General features: G+C 32.5%; 1 protein-coding gene across 1 annotated transcript in view; it reads left to right on the top strand.

Moving 5' to 3' along the window:
- The window catches only part of ERBB4 (erb-b2 receptor tyrosine kinase 4), a 529970-nt gene that overhangs the window by 137164 nt on the left and 372489 nt on the right, over positions 1-20317 (top strand). The window contains exon 3 of the mRNA XM_032594121.1: positions 15833-15967. Within this exon, the coding sequence (XP_032450012.1) occupies positions 15833-15967 (135 nt within the window). The remainder of the gene's footprint in view (positions 1-15832; positions 15968-20317) is intronic.

The following is a 20317-nucleotide window of genomic DNA, read 5'->3' as shown; positions in this document are numbered from 1 at the left end:
AAGGATTTTCCTTGAAAATGTGCCAACTTTTTTTTTTAACTTTTGGATCACATCTTATTATCCTAGCTGTAATTAGAAATCTTGTGAAATTAAGAACCATTAAATTCAATGAGTTTTCAGCATCGGAAATTTGCCCAGAGGCACCCTGCCGATGGGTCTGCCTAGGTTTGGGTTTTCATAGAGTTCTCCCTCCTCTCCTCCTATTGATTCTAAAAGGGAGCGTCTCTTCCACTTAGCTAATTAATTACACCTGCCAAAAAGCAGATGGTTCTGCAGGCTTTGAAGCATGGAAATAACTAGGTGCATATCAGCTACCTTAAGCTCCCTTCAGTTGGAATTTAGAGTATGACTCTTGAAACTGCAAAGAAAATAAAGTATTACATAATTACAAAAAATATTTAAATGTTTTTATTTTAAAAAATATATACTTTAAGGTATAAACTATCCTTTTTAAAAAATCAACACAAACACACTTTTAAAATAATTATGTTTATCATCTAGTTTGGAACAATCCTTGCCAGATGTTGCCATCTAATTGTTCTGAGCTCTGAAATAAAATGAAACTAGAGGAGCAGGGCCATTTAGAAAATTGTTAAAAACAGTTCTCAAAATATTACAGCTTTTTAGTAAATAATGTTCTTGTGTTGTTGTTTAATGATAAGAAAATATATATATATATATATAACAATGGTAAAAGTAAAAATGAGGGCATTTAGTGATACTCCTACTAATATCCCCACTTGCATTCCACATTTTTATGCTAGTCTGGTTAGTCTTCTTTATTTTTCTTCCCCCTGTGTTTCAAACGAGGTAGCTTTAAATAAAGATTATCACTGGAGCTTAATTTTCTATGTAAAATTCTTTCAGATATGACATAGTTATATAAATACATCCTACAAAAAAGTAAATTGGGCATAGAATATGAATGCACACAAGATAATCTATGAAATATTCTCTTTAGTAAGGTCATATTAAATTATCTCCTTTAAATCTTTCTGAATTCACAATTATTTAGTTTCATAAAATTTCTAAAAATATTGTCTTTAATTCTACTTTATGTGTGAAAAGTTTTAGTTTAGGACTTTATACTTTGAAAGATGATGTCATTAAAATTGAACATATTTTTTGTTAGAGGTTGAATAAAAATAAAAGTTCTTCTACGTACAATATGTTATTACTTGCTTTCTCAATACATTTCTATAATTAATGTAAATAAAATTAATATTCCAAACTCCCAAATAAAATCACCTCCCTCCTTTTCCACTATTTTTTTCTTTTTCACTATTTTCAATAAAAGCAATCTGATAGATATGTCTAAAGATGGATATATTATTTCATATTAAAAAGGATATTTAAAAATTTTTTGTGTGTGTTTTTATTTTGAGAGAGAGGCAGTGCAAGTCGGGGAGGGGCAAAGAGAAAGGGAAAGAAAGAATCCCAAGCAGGCTGTGGAGCTCAAATTCATGAAACGCAAGATCATGACCTGAGCCAAAACCAGGAGTCGGACACTTAACCTACTGAGCCACACAGGTACCCCAGAGGATGATTTTTTAGAATGTATGCCTTAAGAAGATACCTTAATCTTCTTGTACTATTGAGGGGTGTGCAATTTAATTCATTAAGTTTGCCTACAGAAAGGATTTGTGATAAAGCTATATTTAACCATATGTTTTAATTTTGAATTCATTTCTTTTCTACCATATGAGCTTTACTTCATTTGCCTTTAAAATTAGCAGGATATTAAAGTTAATGTTAAAATAAACTTTCATTGATTTGACTTCACTAATTTGAATGCTTTGTTCTTTTGCTCTCTTTGTATTAATTGTTCAACAGCAATAGGTAAAAACAAAACAAAACAAAACAAAACAAAAAAACAGCATTATAAGGATATTGCAGATTTGGCTAGGAGACCCAAATGCCCTACACATTTAAGTTATCCATTTTCATATTTTCAGAAATGCAGTTGCAAAGCACATAAAGGCAGATTCTACTCAGGCTATGATTTTGGGTAAGGTAATTAAAAATCATTGTGCCCTATTCATTAAAACAGAACTTCCAAGGACTAAGCATAGATAATGTTCCCATAGTACTTGAAAATATTAAAGTTGCCTTTCTTTCTTTTTTTTTTAATTCAGTCTTTTTACTCATTTGAAGGGCTTTTCCTTAAGTAGGCTGAATTCTTGAAGTTTTATCGTGCTGCCTTTTCCTATGTGTCTACTTTCAACAGAGCCAAAAGGAATGCACCTCCAATGATGAGGTTGGGATATAATCCAAATATCTAACAGAGCAAAGATTTTTTTTTTCAATGCATAATTTTTCATGTAGAAAAGAAACCTTAAAAGCATAATTTTACCTTTCAACTCAATAAAATATTTTCAGAAAGGACTTCAGGGAAATTACTTTCAGTTCTTAATCATACTTAGAAGTAGATTATATAATTTAGAGTTGTACCTCCTCTCTGCTTAAACTTTATTTTTCCCTTTAAATCTCTCCACCTTTTCTTCTATTGTGGAAGAATAAAAGGTTTAAAAGCAGGATCTCAACCCAGCAGTTAATGAGTTGGAATCCTAGTTCTCTAGAACTCTCACCAGTTATTTAGCTCTCTAAACTTCTGTAAAATAAGACTAGTAATAATTACCCGGTAGGACTTCTGTAAGGATTAAGAGAAATAATGCATTATAAAGATGTTCAGGTAATGGTAGCATTTACCAAGAGGCACTAGAGTGAAGTGGTTAACCATGGGCTTTGGAGCCTGTTATGCAGGCATTTGAATCCGCACTTGACCCCTATTGTGTGAAGTATTCAGCACCTTCCTTAATCATTTGTGTCTCATTTGTTATGCCATTGGGGCATAAAGTCCCACCCAGAAAAAGAAAATTCTGAATGTAAGGATGTTAAGTAATTTTATGGATGTCCAGAACATTCAAAGAGGCATCTGAAACTCACATAAGTTGAAACTAATTTTTTAAAATGAAAAATAATAAATAAATAAATAAATAAATAAACTTTTAAAAATAAGCAAACACAAACCTACATATTCTAATTTTGCCTAATAATACTGCCCCTGTTCTAGCTCTCAGAAGTGTATTTATTTATGAGAGCAAACAGAAAAGATAGTTAAGCAGGATAGAAGAAATTTGCTGGCCAGAGAACTTTTCCTGTTTTCCTAACAATAATGATGCATCAATTGAACATTTGCTCTATAACAGACCCTATGGTGAGCATTTACATATGTGAACTCTTTCTCCTTACACTTGCCCTAGCAGAGAGGTATTATTAATATCTATTTTATAGATAAAGGACTAAGGCTTAGAGAGAATAAGTGATGTGACTGAATGCCTACAGGTAACTTTGGTGGAGACATGGTTATCCTGTCTCACACAATAGCCTGTGCAGAATTTATGTACTAGAGTCTTCTCTTCTTGAATGTTGGTAGTTGACTGACCCATCTGACATTGTGAGGCATATTGACACTTGAATCATTTCTTTATGTCCAGCCTCAAAGAGCAGCCAAGTATCTGAAATAAATTTTGGATCCTATTTATTAACCCAAGAAAATGGAATAGAAATGCATCTAGAATAAAAGTGCTTCTTGGGGTGCCTGAGTGGTTCAGTCAGTTGAGCCTCTGACTTTGGCTCAGGTCATGATCTCACGGTCCATGAGTTCGAGCCCCGTGTCGGGCTCTGTGCTGACAGCTTGGAGCCTGGACCCTGCTTCGGATTCTGTGTCTCCCTCTCTGTCCCTTCACCACTCATACTCTGCCTCTGTCTCTGTCTCTCTCTCTCTTTCAAAAATAAATAAACATTAGAGAGAAGAAATTTAGAATAAAAGTGCATCTGAACCTAGAAGACATGATAATAAAGTTACACAACTATACCAAGGCTAGCAGATCCTATTCTGACATCGAATGTCATGATATGAAAATAATATTTATAATGGGGAAAAATGAGAGTGGTTCTAGGAATCATAGGATATAATGATTCATTAGAAATGATATACATACTTTCTGCAGAAATTTTTGTTTTTTTTCCCTCAGATATTTTAAATATCTACCTTTAACTCTTAAAATCTCTGAGCAAATATAGTATTTGATTACATTTTGTCTTTCTTCCAGAGTAATGGCCTTTGTTTCCTTATATAAAGCAGCGGTATTATTATAGTAATGCTTGTTACACATCTAATTTTTATTATGCATTTATTGATTTAATTTTAAAAATTTAATAAATTTAAACAGAACTGTGGAGCAGTCCCACCTCCCTGCTCAACCCTGAGCCACACAGATGTGTTTAGTTGCGTTCTGTGTTTCCTAATTAATCCATCCTGCTGCAGTAAAAATGTCAGACCCTTGCAATTGAAGAGGAGGGCTCAGTTTACATGCCTCTGTCCTTTGGCATTTACTCTCATTTCTTTGCAGCACAGTAGTAGTGGCAATGAATGGAAAGGTCACCAGGAAATTGCCAGCAGACACATTGCAACCTGTGATCTATGTGCCACCCTGAATTAAACAGAGGGAAATCTAACAGCTCTAAATGTTGTCACAGAATGTAGTTACCGACATGACAAGAAATGACTCAAAGGGTTAACTCAACTAGGTATCCAGGATTACTCAGTGTGGGAAAAATAGTAGTTACAGAATTTATGTTCTTGTTCTTGGGAACAATCTGTCTTATGAAATACAGATAGCCCCATTTTTTATTAACCAAATTTGAAGTACATGTAATAATATTTTAGTTCAATGTATCTAGTTCTAAAATTACTACACTATGCACCAAACTTCACTCATGAAGATTTCACGTGATTCTCAGACGTTTTCACTTGGTCTTCTCACCTCCCAAAAGATCCAGGCTTCAACCAATGTGTATATATTTGTAAATGCTTTGGATAAAGGAGGTTCCTGATGTACATTAATAACTTAATTTGAAATAGCTACCATTTTTTGAGTACCAGATGCTTTATATACATAATTGTAATTCTCAATATAACCAAGCAAAGTAAATATCATTGTTCCTATTTTATAGATAGTAGAAAAGAAACTGTAACATGTCTGAAATCACACAGGTAAAAAAAAATAAAGATGTGCTTAAAAAATTAATCTATAAATAAATTGTGGCATATTCATATAATGGAACAGTAGACAATAACAATGAACAAATTACTAGTACAGGCAACAGCATAAATAATCTCAAAAACATTATTTTGAATAAAAGAAGGCAAGAAAAAATATGTAGTGCATGATTCCACTTGTATAAGCTTAATACACAGGCAAAAGTAACCTATGGTGATGGAAGTCAGAACAGTGGCTTTGGGGGCTTGATTGGGAAGGAGTAAGGGAAAATTTCTGAAGTGGCAGCAATTTTCTGTGTCCTTATCTGGGTTGCGGTTACATGGATATAGATGTACAAACACTGTATGCATGCATATGTAAAACAGAGAGCTTAAGATTCATGTAGTTTACTGCATGTAATGTATAATAATTTAAAACTTCATACAAACTAATCTAAGTACAAAGATATTTCTGTATTTTGCCATGCTATTTGATATTTCACATTTTGAAACCAATGCTTTATAAAATGATACTCCTATTCAATCATTTTTTTTCCTAATTTTCTCCAGATTAAAACTCTATTTTAAAAAATCGACTTAATTTGATTTAGACCTAAATGTGAGTTTTTAAAGTGTCATAGTATCAGCTTCTGGGAAATCTTATTTTGTGACTTATTTACTTTCTTATTTTGTAAAATGGTGTTTTTATTTATTATTTTTAACATCACTTTAACAAATAGACCTTTTAGCAAGGACACCCAGGTCTCCAAGCTATGTATTTGATATTTTTAGTATTTTTATATAGCCTTTAAAAAATCCTGATGTTTGAAATAATATTATAATCATTTTACAAGATTAAGTCATTCTTCTTTCTCTTGCTTTACCTTTTATTTCAAGTCTTAGCTTGCCAGCAACAAATATACATAACAATATTATTTGTCATTACTGTCATCGGGACAATTATACTTTTCTGAAATACTCTAAAGAAGTAGTGAGGAAATCACACATTGTGAGAAGAATTATTAAAACTATACAAACTAATATTGTAGGTGAGATATTTGAAAGTGACCTTGCAGCATATCCCAGGCTTATTGTATTAAAGCCTATAAATAAAAGGGACAAATCATTTCTGGGTACTAATAAGACTTTCCCTCTTATTGGTAATGAAAACATTGAACTCTACTGATTTGTTCTACTGAAGCTATTATATTTTCTGGAAACTTGGAGCAGTTATTTAAGAGGATTGTTGTCTATAATGAGGGTTTTCTAGTAGATAGAGGAATAAAAATATTTGATCTTTATGTAAAGATCAAAAGATAATGAATTTCTCAGTCTTTTTATATACCTTTGATTATGTTCATCTTTATCAGAGAGATATTTACTTTGAATTTTTCATTCATCTTTCAGAATTCATACTTTGTTCTTTGTTTATATAATTATTGGTATAGTTTTAATATATTTTCTAATATATCTTAAAGTATTATTTTCAAAACATTGAGTCACATTCCCCAACAAAAAGCCAAATAGTTAGGAGGGTAGCATCTGGTATGTTAATTTACTCAGTTGTTTGTTAATAACCTCAAATAGAGATCAGGTTTTCCACAGTACTTTGTGGAAACACAAAGTATTTCACATTTGTGAAAGTGTTTCACTTACACACAGTAAGTGTTTCACCATTGAAAGACCCTTCCTCAAGTAAACAACAACCTCTTACATGAAAACCACACTTTAAAAATAATATTTGAGACTAAATTAATAATTGGGGAAGTGAAAATTAAAGTGATACCACATCACACCAATCAGAATGGCTACCATGGCGGGGGTGGGGGGTGGTGGTGGGGAACAAGAAAAAAGAAAGAAAAGAAATAGGGGTTGACAAGATTAAGAAGCAAGTAGATTGCTCAAACACTACTGATGGGAATATACATTGGTAAAAAGTACTTTGGAAAACTGATTGTCACTATGGTCCAACAATTACATTTCTAAGTATGTATGCAGTATAAATGTGTACATATGATTACCAAAAGTCATATTCTAGGATGTTAATAGTAGCACTATTTGTAATAGCCCAAATGTGGAAGGTATTCAAAGGTCCATCAGTGTAGAATGGACAAAGCATTCAGTACCGAATAGCAATGAAAATGAACAATGTGGATGAATTTTGTAAACATAGTGCTGAGCAAAGTAGAGCCAGATAAGAAAGAAAGATAAAGATTCCTTGAGGGAGTGATGTGAGGAAGAAAGCATAAGGAAGGCTTCTATGATGATGGAATATTCTATTTCTTGATCTGGGCACTGGCTACATAAGTATGTTCCGTTTGTAAAAATGCATTGTATATGATATATGTACATCTGTGTACATATGTTATACTTCAGTGATAAAGTTTGAAAAAAAATATTTGTTGAAGTTACAAGATTTATGTTTTATAAGTATCCAGAAGATGCAGGGAGCTTTCTTTTGAGTCAGTATGACAGAAACTGCTTGTTGTGTCCCAACATCCATTACCACTGACTCGCTTTTAAACAATATATGAAGTTTAGCTAATCATATGACCACTCATGAAAAAATTCACGTAGCTAACAGCTCGGCACAAGGAAGGTACGGAATTAGTCCTTGTTCAGTGAGTGTTTGCACGGACCTTCCTCAAGAGACAGCATGTATTCATCCTCTGTTCTTCATGCTTTCCTTCATCTTTTGCATGGGAGTTACCAGGTAGAAATGCCTCTTTTATTAAAGATTGTGGAGCAATAAGATGGAATGGATTCTGGGACTCTGATGACTGTGAATTATCCATAATAGCTTTGAATCACCAAGACAGACTTTTATATGAACTGAAAATAAATAAGTAAATAAATAGTGTTATGTTATATTTTAAAGACATTAGAGATTTAAGTAAATAAATAAATCTCTATCTTCTTTAAAATATAATATAATACTAAGTAATACAAAGTTAATATGAATACATAGAAAAAGAACTACTCTTGTTTATACCAATGAGTAAACAACTACTTAAGTAATTACTAATTATAAAGTATAGTACAATCAACAACTGTGTGACTGATATTGTGAGTCCAATATTTCCATTACTTCCATTATAGAGTTGAGCAAACTGAGTTTCATAAAGGCCTTCAAGGTCACATCTTGCAAACAGAAAACTAGATTTTGAACTTAGTTTTACCCAGTTATCTAGATTCAGTGTTATTGCCTTTGCACTCAAAGCCCTGAAAGTGGAAGATAGATTTATCTATCATCTAACCCAGCCACCTACCTATAGCATATATATCTATCTTATCTGACCAGCCACTTACTTATATAGTATATGTATCTACCTACCTGTAGTATAGAATGTATTATGACTCTAATATGCAAGATGAATTTGTGGGGAGGGTGATCTAGAAGGAAAAAGTTTAATCTGGTATGAGGTGGTAGAATCTGAATTAAGGAATAGCAGTGGATGTAAAAAGAATGGGATAAATCAAGAGACATTATGAGAAATTTTACATAGAATATCATGACCAGTTAAATATAGAGTTGAATGAATTAATGACAAGTGTCAAGTTTGGAGTCTAATTGACTTTTACAGCATGCTATTCTGATTTTAACTGAAGTAAGGAACAGGGGGAGTACAAGTTTGGGAGAAATTATTAGTGGAAAAATATTAAACATGTTGGCACATACAACAGAATTATGTAATGAAGTTAGAAAACAATTTGAGAAGGAAATCTCTTATTCATAATTCAAAGACAGTTACAAGACAAAATTTATTTTTAAAATTTTCCAGAGAACTCCAGTGAGTTTAAGTGGATTACTACTTCCCTGATAGGAAGAATTAATACATTAAAATTACACTAATTTTATTCAACATTTTATGTGACTTCTAATGTGAGCATTATCTAGTACATGAGGAGGAAATATCACTTATATTATGCCACCAAGTCAGCAGCTAACAACTTTTTACAAATGTCAGTCATGTTCTCAAGATGTTGTGATTGTCATTATAATTATCAAAAACATTTGAATTTCTATTTCTTTTTTGGCACTAATGCCACAGAAAGATGTATGTCAAGGTTCTTATCCTCTAGAGGTTTACAATAGGGGAGATAAGACAAGTACACAAAAGAATAAAGAAGGTGGGGAGTATTTGCTCTGTTAAGTGAGTGGTTCAGATAATCAGTGTTATAAGTAGTTAACCTCCAAAAACTAGACAGTCATAGTGGACTTCTCAGAGGAGTTAGGACTTGAGCTGAAACATAATGAAAGCTACAAATTATACACTGAAACATTTTGGAGAGCATTACTGAGCTCCATTCAATTGGAATCAAGATATTTTTGCTATTATTTTCTATGTTAAGCTGATTTTCAGCCAATGAATCTAATCATTTCTTTTTGAAATCGCCTTGCTTGGGTCGAAAAACTGTCCACTGTTATTTCCTAGCATTCATTCAGAATCCGCATCCATGAGCTTTTGACTCTGATCATTGAGCTGAAATACAGAGGGTTACATCACTCATTTACATTATCACCCTCTCCCCACTCCCAATACAAATGTGACATTTCAATTTTGCACACTTCAACTCTCCTTAAATCATCTGTATAAAAACTTCAAAGCTTGATTGATGATGAATGAGCCATTGTCTCCTCAAGCACCCGCTTCTCATTAGCCTTTAGAGTCTCAGCTTATTAATAATGAACCTTGAGGGCTGACCCAGTGGGGTAGCAGCAATTCATTGTGCTCCCAGCTGAAAGGTCTGGGTTTGAGAAAGATATGGGAATCTTTGGACCAAGTCCATTCCAGAGATGATGTATTAAGTATCACAGGTGGATGATGTGAGCTATATTACTTTTGTATCATTATCTGCCAACAGACTTGTGTGGCGTAAGGTGATGACAGTGAGAAAGATACATTGCTTTATGTCTGAAAAAACCCAGTGACTTCTTCCTATAGCTTCATCTTGGAAAATGGACTTTTGCCACTTTGGATTTTGATTTCATGATTGTGACCTTTGGTTTGGATAGGCAATATAAGTCTGATATATGGATTATTCAGACATTCCCATGGTAATTAGACAAGTGCAATATCTCTAATCTTTATTTATTCTGATTATCATTTTAATTCTAAGGTTGACCTGTATCTGTGCCCATGCAAAATAAGGCATTTAGATGTATAATCAGGGATTGAGGTTAAATATTTCCTTCTTGTTTATTTGACTTTCTTATACTATTATCTTTGGAAGCTTTGTGAGTAGAAGTAAAATGTTTACTGTTGATACCAACCATGTAGACTATAGTGGAATATGGCAAACTGCATTTAAAATTATCATCTTTATTTTGTAAAAAAAAAAAAAGAGAAAGACATTCAATCTTATTTATTTTATGAAATAGTTGCAAATTGTGCATGAGGTCAAAGCAATTTTGTCGACTTCTTAAAATAAGTAAGGAGGTCATATTAATCTGTATTTTCAGCAGGGATGCTACATCACAATTAGGCTATTCCAAAAGAGGCAAGGGGAATAAAGCCACGATTTGGTATTTTATCACATTTTCTTTTGAGAGAATATATTTGCAAAATGTCAACGATTGTCTTAATGGTTACTCATCCTCAAATTCACTATAATAACTAGCATTTGAAAAGAAATGAAGAATGTGAAAAACTTATTTAAATAACACAAACATTTCCTTCTTCATTAGACTCATGCAAATGGGAAATCAAGGGAAGTAATGGTCAGTCAAATGGACAATCTTTATGGATTGGAAAGCTAAGACGCAAGTACTTTATGTCCTTTGTAAAATGTCATATTGACACTTTACACCTTTCTAAAAAAGAATTTAAGGAACCATATGAGGTAGATTTACAGTTCAATATAAAACCATGCTTTTAGACTTTGTGTAACATATGGCTAGATAATTTGCACAGGTTTCAGGAAATTTGGTGTGTCCAGGATAGCTCAAAATCATCATTTTTTACTTGATAAATGATAATAGAATTTGATGCACAGAACAGATTTAGGGATACCAATGAATGTAACTAACTGTGATTTAAAATATCAAACATACTACTTGCATAATTTTTTACATTATCAATTATAAATATTTTATATAATAAAAGCTATTTATCTTTTAACCTACAAAAACTCTACCTTCACATTTATATTTTTAATTTTCCCTATATTCAAGATACTATATATTTATTGGCCTACTCAAATATGGTTTTCTATAATCAAGATATTATATCTTATTTCATAAGCAAATATTTATCATGTATCTGCTTTTTGCTCGACACTGGGGATACAGTTTAGACCCAAACAGAAATAACCTCTGAAAATGTAGAACCAGTTCAGATAACCTGTAGTGTTTATGGGAAAAAAAAAATAACTTCCATTTTTACTTTGATCTGATCAGAATATAATTTAAAATTAAGAGCTACAACAGAAGTTAATTGATCAATGTTGGTAGCAAATTCCATGTAACTATTCTCTTTTAAGTTCAATTTAACAAATATTTGTTGATTAGCTATTGCTTCAGGTTTGATATATATAGATACAGCACTGAAAAATATCCCTTGCCTTCATGGAGTTTAGTCTAATATTTCAAATATAAATTATGTACTATATATATTAAATTCAACATATTGGAGAGTAATGTGGATTACAATTTACTTATTCTATTTGCAAAAGGATTCAATTTTTTTTACTTGACTTGCATGCATTAATCTAGTAGGAAATGTTTGAGACACAAAACTGTTTAAGTGTTTACATGAATTTTTAAATAATTAAATGATACTTTTTCATAGAATATCAATTTCATATGTTATGATATTCAATTGTGGCATTTATTAAAAAGACACAGTTCTGTTTTGTAAACTTGCTGGCTATGATTTAAAAAAATATATACCAGTTTTTTTCAATCAATTATTGCAATGACCAAGAATCTATTTGTGTTTTTCTGAATTTTCTGTGATATATTTCCTACCATGGAAGTCAAATACAATGGAATGGGATTTACCTTGAGCTCATTTATTTATTCAACATTATTTATGTCTTTTCACTTTTCTAGGCTTTGTGCATCTTTATTTGAAAATCATACATTTGCACAACATTTTCTATCTTACTTAGAATTCCTCTTTTTTGTCATGGTTTAAAATTTTAATAATCACTTTGTTGCATTATTTTTTAAATATTTATTTATTTATTTATTTATTTATTTATTTGAGAGTGAGAGAGAGAGAGAGTGTGTGTGTGTGTGAGTGGGGGAGGTGCAGAGAGAGAGGGAGATACAGAGTCTGAAGCAGGTCCAGACTCAAAAGCTCACATGTTAGCACAGAGCCCGACATGGGGCTTGAACTCACTAACCAGTGAGATCATGACCTGAGCTGAAGTCAGACACTTAGCTGGCTGAGCAACCCAGGCACCCCTTACTTTATTCCCTTCTAACTGAAGGGAAGTTCTTGGTGTAACACAGATGGTACCGTCCAATAAGCCTTTCATGGAACTTGTATACAACTCTGCTGTTCTTGTATGTTGGCAAAGAAATCTAAAGTATAATCAGACATTCTTCTGGTATCTTCCTGGATAAATGTCTTACCAAGCTTTTGTTTTTCTAATCCTTGTCCCGCTTTCTAATCTAAAAATGCAGCTTATAGTCAACCAAGGCAAAAACATTAGGGATCCCTTTTGTCTAGTAAATAATCTGTGTCCTTAACAACTTTCTTACAGGTCAGTATATTCCCCTAGGATCTTTCTTAGTTCAGAAATAAATCCAATTTAATATTTCACCACAAAACATATTACATTAATGTTTAAAAAATTATATAACATTATAAAATCAAAGTAAACTATACCAATGAATAAGTACACTATTAACATTATTTCCTATCCTATATTTAGGTAACTGAATTGATCAAAATAAAATATAAGATAAAGTATACATTAAAACTATGCTATAAATGTCAGTAAAATATACATTTTTCTGATTGTGGTGTTTTGACACTTGCCAACAGAATACAATCCAAGCCAAGCATGAAGGAAAATACTATTTTCAGGAAAAATACACACATACACGAACAGACTATATGTGCCTTATAAATACATCATTAAATACTAGAAATTTATAAATCTTCCTGACCAGAATTGTTACCAGATGGTTGGTTTTGAATTTAGGGTGTTATCCAAGTTGATCATGATTGTAGTCCTAGTTTGAGATTTCAACTTGAATTATTATTAAAGATTAATTAAAGATTAAACTTGAATTATTATTGCTTCCTCTCTAAATACTTTTCCAAGTAAAAACCAAGCTCTTGAGCAGAATATTTCTGAGAAACAAATGTCAACATTGGTAGCAGATTAATATTGTTGAAGAAGGGGATTTGATGAGATTATTATTCAGTATAATATAATCTGATTCTATTTGAATATTTTTAGATAGGAAGTTACAGATGGATATTGTGTTCCTTCAGTATGAACTGTTTGAATTATAATGTGAATCCTGAAAAATATACTCTTTCTACAATATTTGAGCTATTATCTTTTCTCCTCACATTTCTTTTTAAAGTAGAACTTTTCCAAATGTAAACTGAAAAATAACCTTCATTTCCTGGATAGCAGTCAAAATCTTTCTTTGTCACCTAATGAAGAATTATTCCTAGAGCAGAAGAGCATCACCCAATGTCTCATGAGAAAGCTATTAGTATGAGATCGTCACATTTTATAGATAGAAACTTAATGCCAAACATTAATGTAGAAATTCATTTCACAATCTTCTGTACGTCTTACATCTCCCTTCTACTTTGATGAGGATTGTATGGTTAGGTCATGAAAAATAATGAACTGGGCTTTAGAAGTGGAGAGATGACCTAATTTCTTTTTGTTTCCTCTTTTTTCCTCACCTGAGAAAATGGAACCAATAGTCGGTGAAAGGATTGATCATGAGAATAGGCGATTTTAAATGTGGAAAGCCTGGCAATGTCAAAATTAATTTGGTGCATTTTATACATACAATGCAATAAGGCAATTGAGATGTGCTCACCCATCTCACTTCTACAAATACCCCTCTTATGGTGTCACGTGTTCCTTTCATTCTTTTATCACCCTCTTTGGCTTAACGTGACTCTTACAATTTTTGCTTGGGATACTGCACAAGAAAGATTTTTTTTTTTCAAGGCCATTATGGAAAATAGAGTGATTGCCTTCTCAATATTTATGTCCCTCTCCTTCCTCACTAATACTGCTTCTTGAAGTTTTGTTCAAGCAGCAATATGTCCACTCAACCTCTTTCAGTGGGAATGGTCAGGGGATATTGTTCTGACCAATAAAAAGCAGACATAATCCTTGGAGAGAGCATCTCATCAAAAGAATGTCTCTTGCTTGCTCTTCTGTTTTCATCTTACCTTGAATTCAGATAGACACCTTTTCTTTAATATTTATTTTTGAGAGAGAAAGAGAGTGAACGGGGGTGGAGGGGCAGAGAGACTGGGGACAGAGGATCTGAAGCAGGCTCTGCATTGACAACAGACAGCCCGACGTGAGCCTTAGGCTAAGGAGCTATGAGATCATGACCTGAGTCCAAGTCAGAAGCTTAACTGACTGAGCCACCCAGGTGACCCCAGACATTTTTAGATACAGCAACCTTTTTGGGCTTGGGATGAATAAAAACCAGGACCCAAAGCAGATGTAGGTACTCTGGACACTACTACCTCCTATAGGTTTCTTATTATGTGAGAAAATCATTCCCTATCTACATAAACTATTGTTAACTGTTTTTTGTTACTTGTAGCAATGTTTAATGGACTCAAATATAATTTCTCTTAAGAGATAAGAGAGAAACATGTGGTAAATATTGGGTAGGAAGATGTTATGTGTATTTCTAACCAACAATTTCTTCAAGTAAAAGAATGGTATTTCAAAAAAAAAAAGATTAGTGTTTGCAGAGGGAATATCTACTTCTTTTTCCTTTTTTTTTTTTCTCGATAACTTAAAGCAATGTGAAAGAGAATTTACATATATGGTCAGCCATCGTTCAGGGGAAACAAGTTAGCTGATCAAAGCCAGTGATAAATAGAGAATCAAGTAAAAATTGGCTTTAATGAATTTTATCCCATGGTCCTGTCATTGTTTCAGTGAACCATGGGGTTTTCATTATGTCTTGCTTTGTGTTCTTCTTAAAGAATAATTGGCAATTCTATTGATTCCATTTGAGAGGATCAAAGAATATTTTTCTGATTGAGAAATTAATTTTAGCTTTCATTTTGTTTTAATCACTTACCTACTGACTCGTCAATGTCACATTGACTGAAAGAATTTTTTCTTAAGAGAGACAGATGAGTTAAATGACCAAAAAAAGAGGATTAGTTAAATAAATATTATTTACTTTATGCTCTGGCATATTGTATTCTCATTAGAAATAATGTAGAATAATATTTAATTAACATTAAATACTCATCACTTAATATTAGACAAAACTAGTACGTTTTGAAATATTGCATGCAATGTTATTCCAAGTTCAGAGGATTAAAAAAAGGAAAGAGACTGAGAGTATCTATACCAAACTATGAAGTGTTTCTCTGAGTATTTGTGTTATGGATGGTTGTTTTTCTCTGTATTTTCCAATTTTTTTTTCCAATTTCTGCAATCAATTTATGTGACCCAGTAATGATCTTTAAAAAAATATCTTGGCTATTAACAAAATAATTCTAATTTAACATTGAAAATCACTTAAGAATAAATAACTTTTATTGACTATCTTTTCATCAACAAAAAGTTTGACGAGAAATATGTTTGTTTGTTTTAATACAGAAATCCTTAATGGTGGAGTCTATGTAGACCAGAACAAATTTCTTTGTTACACAGACACAATTCATTGGCAAGATATTGTTCGGAATCCGTGGCCTTCCAACTTGACTCTCGTGTCAACAAACGGTAGCTCAGGATGTGAGTAACATTATCCTTGTTAATGTCTCAAAATATTCTTCTACTTCTTGTAAAAACCAACAGCTAATGTTTATCATGTCATTAATAATATTTTGAATTTTGATTTCATACATTGAAATGTTCAGTTATATATAACAGAACAATCTTTTGCTTCTAGTTAACTCTCTTTTTAGAGTGATAACTTCCCTTTTATAAATTCTTCTCTTAACATGACTTATTTTGCTAGATCTAAATACTTTACCATATTTGTAATGTCTCAGTATTCTAATGTCCAAATGTTTAAACATGCCCCATTGCCCATAAACGTAAGGCTGGCGTCAAACTCTGGCTTCAACTCTCTGTGTGGGTCATGTACCACAGAGAAAAATGTGGTAGAAGAAAAATATTACTTCCTATTCACTATAATATGTTAAATTAAAAAAAAAACAACAAAACACTGATGAACATTTTAGAATTCCGAAGCCTCCATTTGCCCTTGAAACCTTCATGGCAATACTGTATAACAATTCCAAGCACCTTAAATAGAGTGGAGAAATACAGATTTCATAGAAGAGATATATGTTACATTCTAGTTTTAGTCATTAGCCTAATAAACTATCCAATTTCCCATTCGCAAAGTGTATTGTTTCTATCACAGAGGATTTATCAGATTCAGAGTGTTTAATATGATTAAATGACAAGCAAGTAATATTTGAAATATATCATTAAAATCTTAGAAAATTATTCTGTCTAGAATCTGTTTCATTTTCATAAAGCAGGCTGTGTGGTCCCCACATTTATTAATACTGACATTTGTATGAGAACAGAATCTTTATCAAGTGTTAACCTGGGTTTTATATTTCTCATCTATTATTTTATATTTCCCGCCTGAAATCATAACTATCTTCACACTGTTCAATAATTATTTGCCATACTAGTGATTGTGTTATGACACTTTTGTAGAAAATCAAGCTCCGAGGGACAATTATTAAATTTCATGATTGTCCTAATAATATAATGGGGAAATAGGAATATATTTGATCCAAACTGACAGCTGTGTTTTTAATAATGGCTAAAACTTTTTTTTAAAGTAGAGTAAAATAATTTTCTTGTCACTTTTGAGCAGAAATTTATATGAGATTTCATCTTTATAGCGTTCAAGTTGCCTACCTTGTACAATTACGTGTGAATAAAAAATTGAATCTATTCATACTAACAAGACAAATAATGTGCTTTAGAAATGGCTTCTGTTTTCAGTCTGCACATACTATGGTACATTTTGTATATTTGGAGGGGGGCGAGAAGCATAATGGTTGGGGAAGAGGAAAGGCCTACTGACTCTTCGCTTATTAGAGTGACCAGCCTATAATTGCATGTATGAGATCAGGAAAGAATGAAACCCAGGCAAGACAGAAGCCAAAGGGAAGCCTTACAGGATGCAGAACAGGAAAGGTCTGGGGGGTTCCTGCACTTTCACAGATGGCATATCTTTGTGCTATTGTTTGTGGGCAATTTTGGATGGTTGTGCCTGTAATTAGGCAACTGTAGCTGCATTTGTCTTGCATGCAAATAATTGCAGGTGCAAAAATTACAAATGCAGAGTAGAGTCATAACAAATGGTCCTTTACAATTAACCACCAAATGCTTGTTGAAGTTTTACTCTTTACATACTAGTTTTTTTTGTTGATACATTAAATATATTGCATGACACCATAGCTGATAATTAGAATTGGCTAATCTTTGAATATTGGTTTCAACGTAGCCTATTTTTTCCTCTACCTTCTCCCTATGGGTGATGACAGATACTCTCATGGTTTTAAATGCAAACTTCTGCACTGATGACTCCCAGAACTATGTACCACCCAAGTTAAAAATCTGGTGGTCATCATGGACTTCGCCTGCTCATTGGTCATGGCATTGATTTAATCATTAAATCATACTGAATTTGTCTATTTCTTGATTTTACATATTTCTTATTGCCATTGCTCTAGTTCAGACTTCATCCATTGTCTGAGTTACTGAAACAATCTGAATTCTTAATAAGTTTTGAGGCTACAAACCCTGTGTAGTCTGGTGAAATCAATAGCTCCCTTCTTACAATATGTTTAAACTAATAAATAGGCAAAGAATAAACATTATATATCATAAATGCATAAAAGCAATATGTTTATAAAATACATTTTAAAAGATTACATACAAGGGAAATGAATTATACTGAAACACATTTATCAACATACTTAAAAATAAATATGTGATATGGTAATATGCTTCTTCATTAGTACATTAAATAAAAAAAATTCTAACAGCAGGATTAACAGGCAATGTAGTTGTGAAGCAGAGATAGGCCTAAATATTACTTTAAAAAGGACAGTCACTTTAACAAGTGGTGTTGGAAAAATTGGATATTCCCATGTACAATATTGAAGTAAGACTTTTACCTGACACTATATATAAGAAATTAACTTAAAATGAATTAAAGACCTAAACATAAGACCATAAACCATAAAAATCCTAGAAGAAAACATAGAGGAAAAGCTTCATGGCATTGAATTTGGCAATGATTCTTACAGCTGCCACCAAAAGCAAAGACAACAAAAGCAAAATAGAAAAAAACGGGGCTACATAAAACTTAAAAACTTATGCGCATCAAAGGATGCAATCAACAAAGTCAAAGGCAACTTACAGAATGGGAGAAAAATTTACAAGTTATATATTTGGCAAGGGGTTAATATCCAGAATATATAAAGAACTTTTACAACTCAATAACAAAAACAACCTGGTTCAGAAATGGGCATGCAGTTGAAATAGCATTTCTCCAAAGTTGATATACAAATGGCCAACAACAATATGGAAAGATGTTCAATATCACATTGATTTGAAATCTAAGTCATAACCATGAGATATCACATTATACCCATTAGAATGACTATCATCAAAATAGTAGAAAATGACAAGACTTGGTGAAGATGTTTGAAGAATCTGAAACCTCTGTACACTGTTGGTGGGATTTTAAAGTTCTAAAATAGCAATGGAAAATAGTATGGTAGTTCCTCAAAAATTAAAAATAGAACTACTATATTATCCAGCAACTCTACTTCTTGGTATATATTTAAAGAATTGAAAGCAGTCTCAGAGCAATATTTGCACATGCATATTTATAGTAGCACCCCAATGTTCACTAATGAAAGAATGCATGAACAAAATGTGGCATGTGTGTGTGTGTGTGTGTGTGTGTGTGTATACACACACACTTTGGAACATTATTCAGCCTTAAAAAAGTAAGAAAATTATGACATATGTTACAACATGGGTGAACCTTGATGACATTTTGCTATACAAAATAAGCCAGTCACAAAAAGACTGTATGTCCACTTATATGAGGTATCTAAAGTAGTCAAATTCATACAAACTGAAAGAAGAATGGTGGTTACCAGGAGCTGGGAGAATTGGGAAATGGGGAATTTCTGTTTAATGAGTATAGAGTTTCAGTTTTGTAAGATGAAAAAGTTTTGTAGATCTATTGCACAACAATGTAAATATACTTAACACTACTGAGTTGCACACTTAAAAATGGTTATGAGAGTAGATGTTATGTTGTCTGTTTTTACTATAATTAAAAATAGAGAAAAAGGTAAAGAAAGAAAAAGCAAGCAAGAAGAAAGAAAGAAAGAAAGAAAGAAAGAAAGAAAGAAAGAAAGAGAGGGAGCTTTTATGATACTGCTAAGTACCAGAATAGAGTATGAATGCATCTTTAGTTTCTATTGATCGCAGTGTGGTTGGCACTGCCCATATTATCAGGACCTTATATTCATAATTGTTGAAAGACATATATTTAATAAGAGATTAATGTGAATAATAATGTAACAATTCCTCATTCACGTTCATGGACCTCCTAAATTCCATCCATAAGCCCTTTAGGGGCCCTAGGCCTCCTCGTTAAGAGGCCACCCTGTCTTTAACTACTCTCCTTGCCTCCAATTTTGACAAATCCACCTGAGAAAGTGCTACCAAGAGCACTGTTTAATGGATATCTAACTATGATCTTGTCTAAAAACCCTGTCACTGCAACTGACTAATGTGGGGTCAGTTCTTAATAAAACCAGAGGCTTGGAGATTTTAGCAGATTCCTGCTTATTTCTCCCCTCAATGGAATGAGTTCTTATAATTTCTTTGTCTGTACTGCCTTTGCTTTCTGTCTGCCAGACTAAATTTTGCTTATACACATCACACTTATCAATTGTTACCTCTTCTAAGAAGTGTTCTCTTCTACAGGCTGGATTAGGTAACTTTTCCCACATAACTGCATAAAGAGCAGGGCTAAATCCTTGCATTCTGTCTCACTCTAAAATGAAAGTCCTATAGGACAAGGCC

This window comes from Lynx canadensis, chromosome C1 (genome assembly GCF_007474595.2).
Source record: "Lynx canadensis isolate LIC74 chromosome C1, mLynCan4.pri.v2, whole genome shotgun sequence".
In the NCBI taxonomy this organism is placed as follows: domain Eukaryota; kingdom Metazoa; phylum Chordata; class Mammalia; order Carnivora; family Felidae; genus Lynx; species Lynx canadensis.
This window is presented reverse-complemented; position numbering and strand designations above follow the sequence as displayed.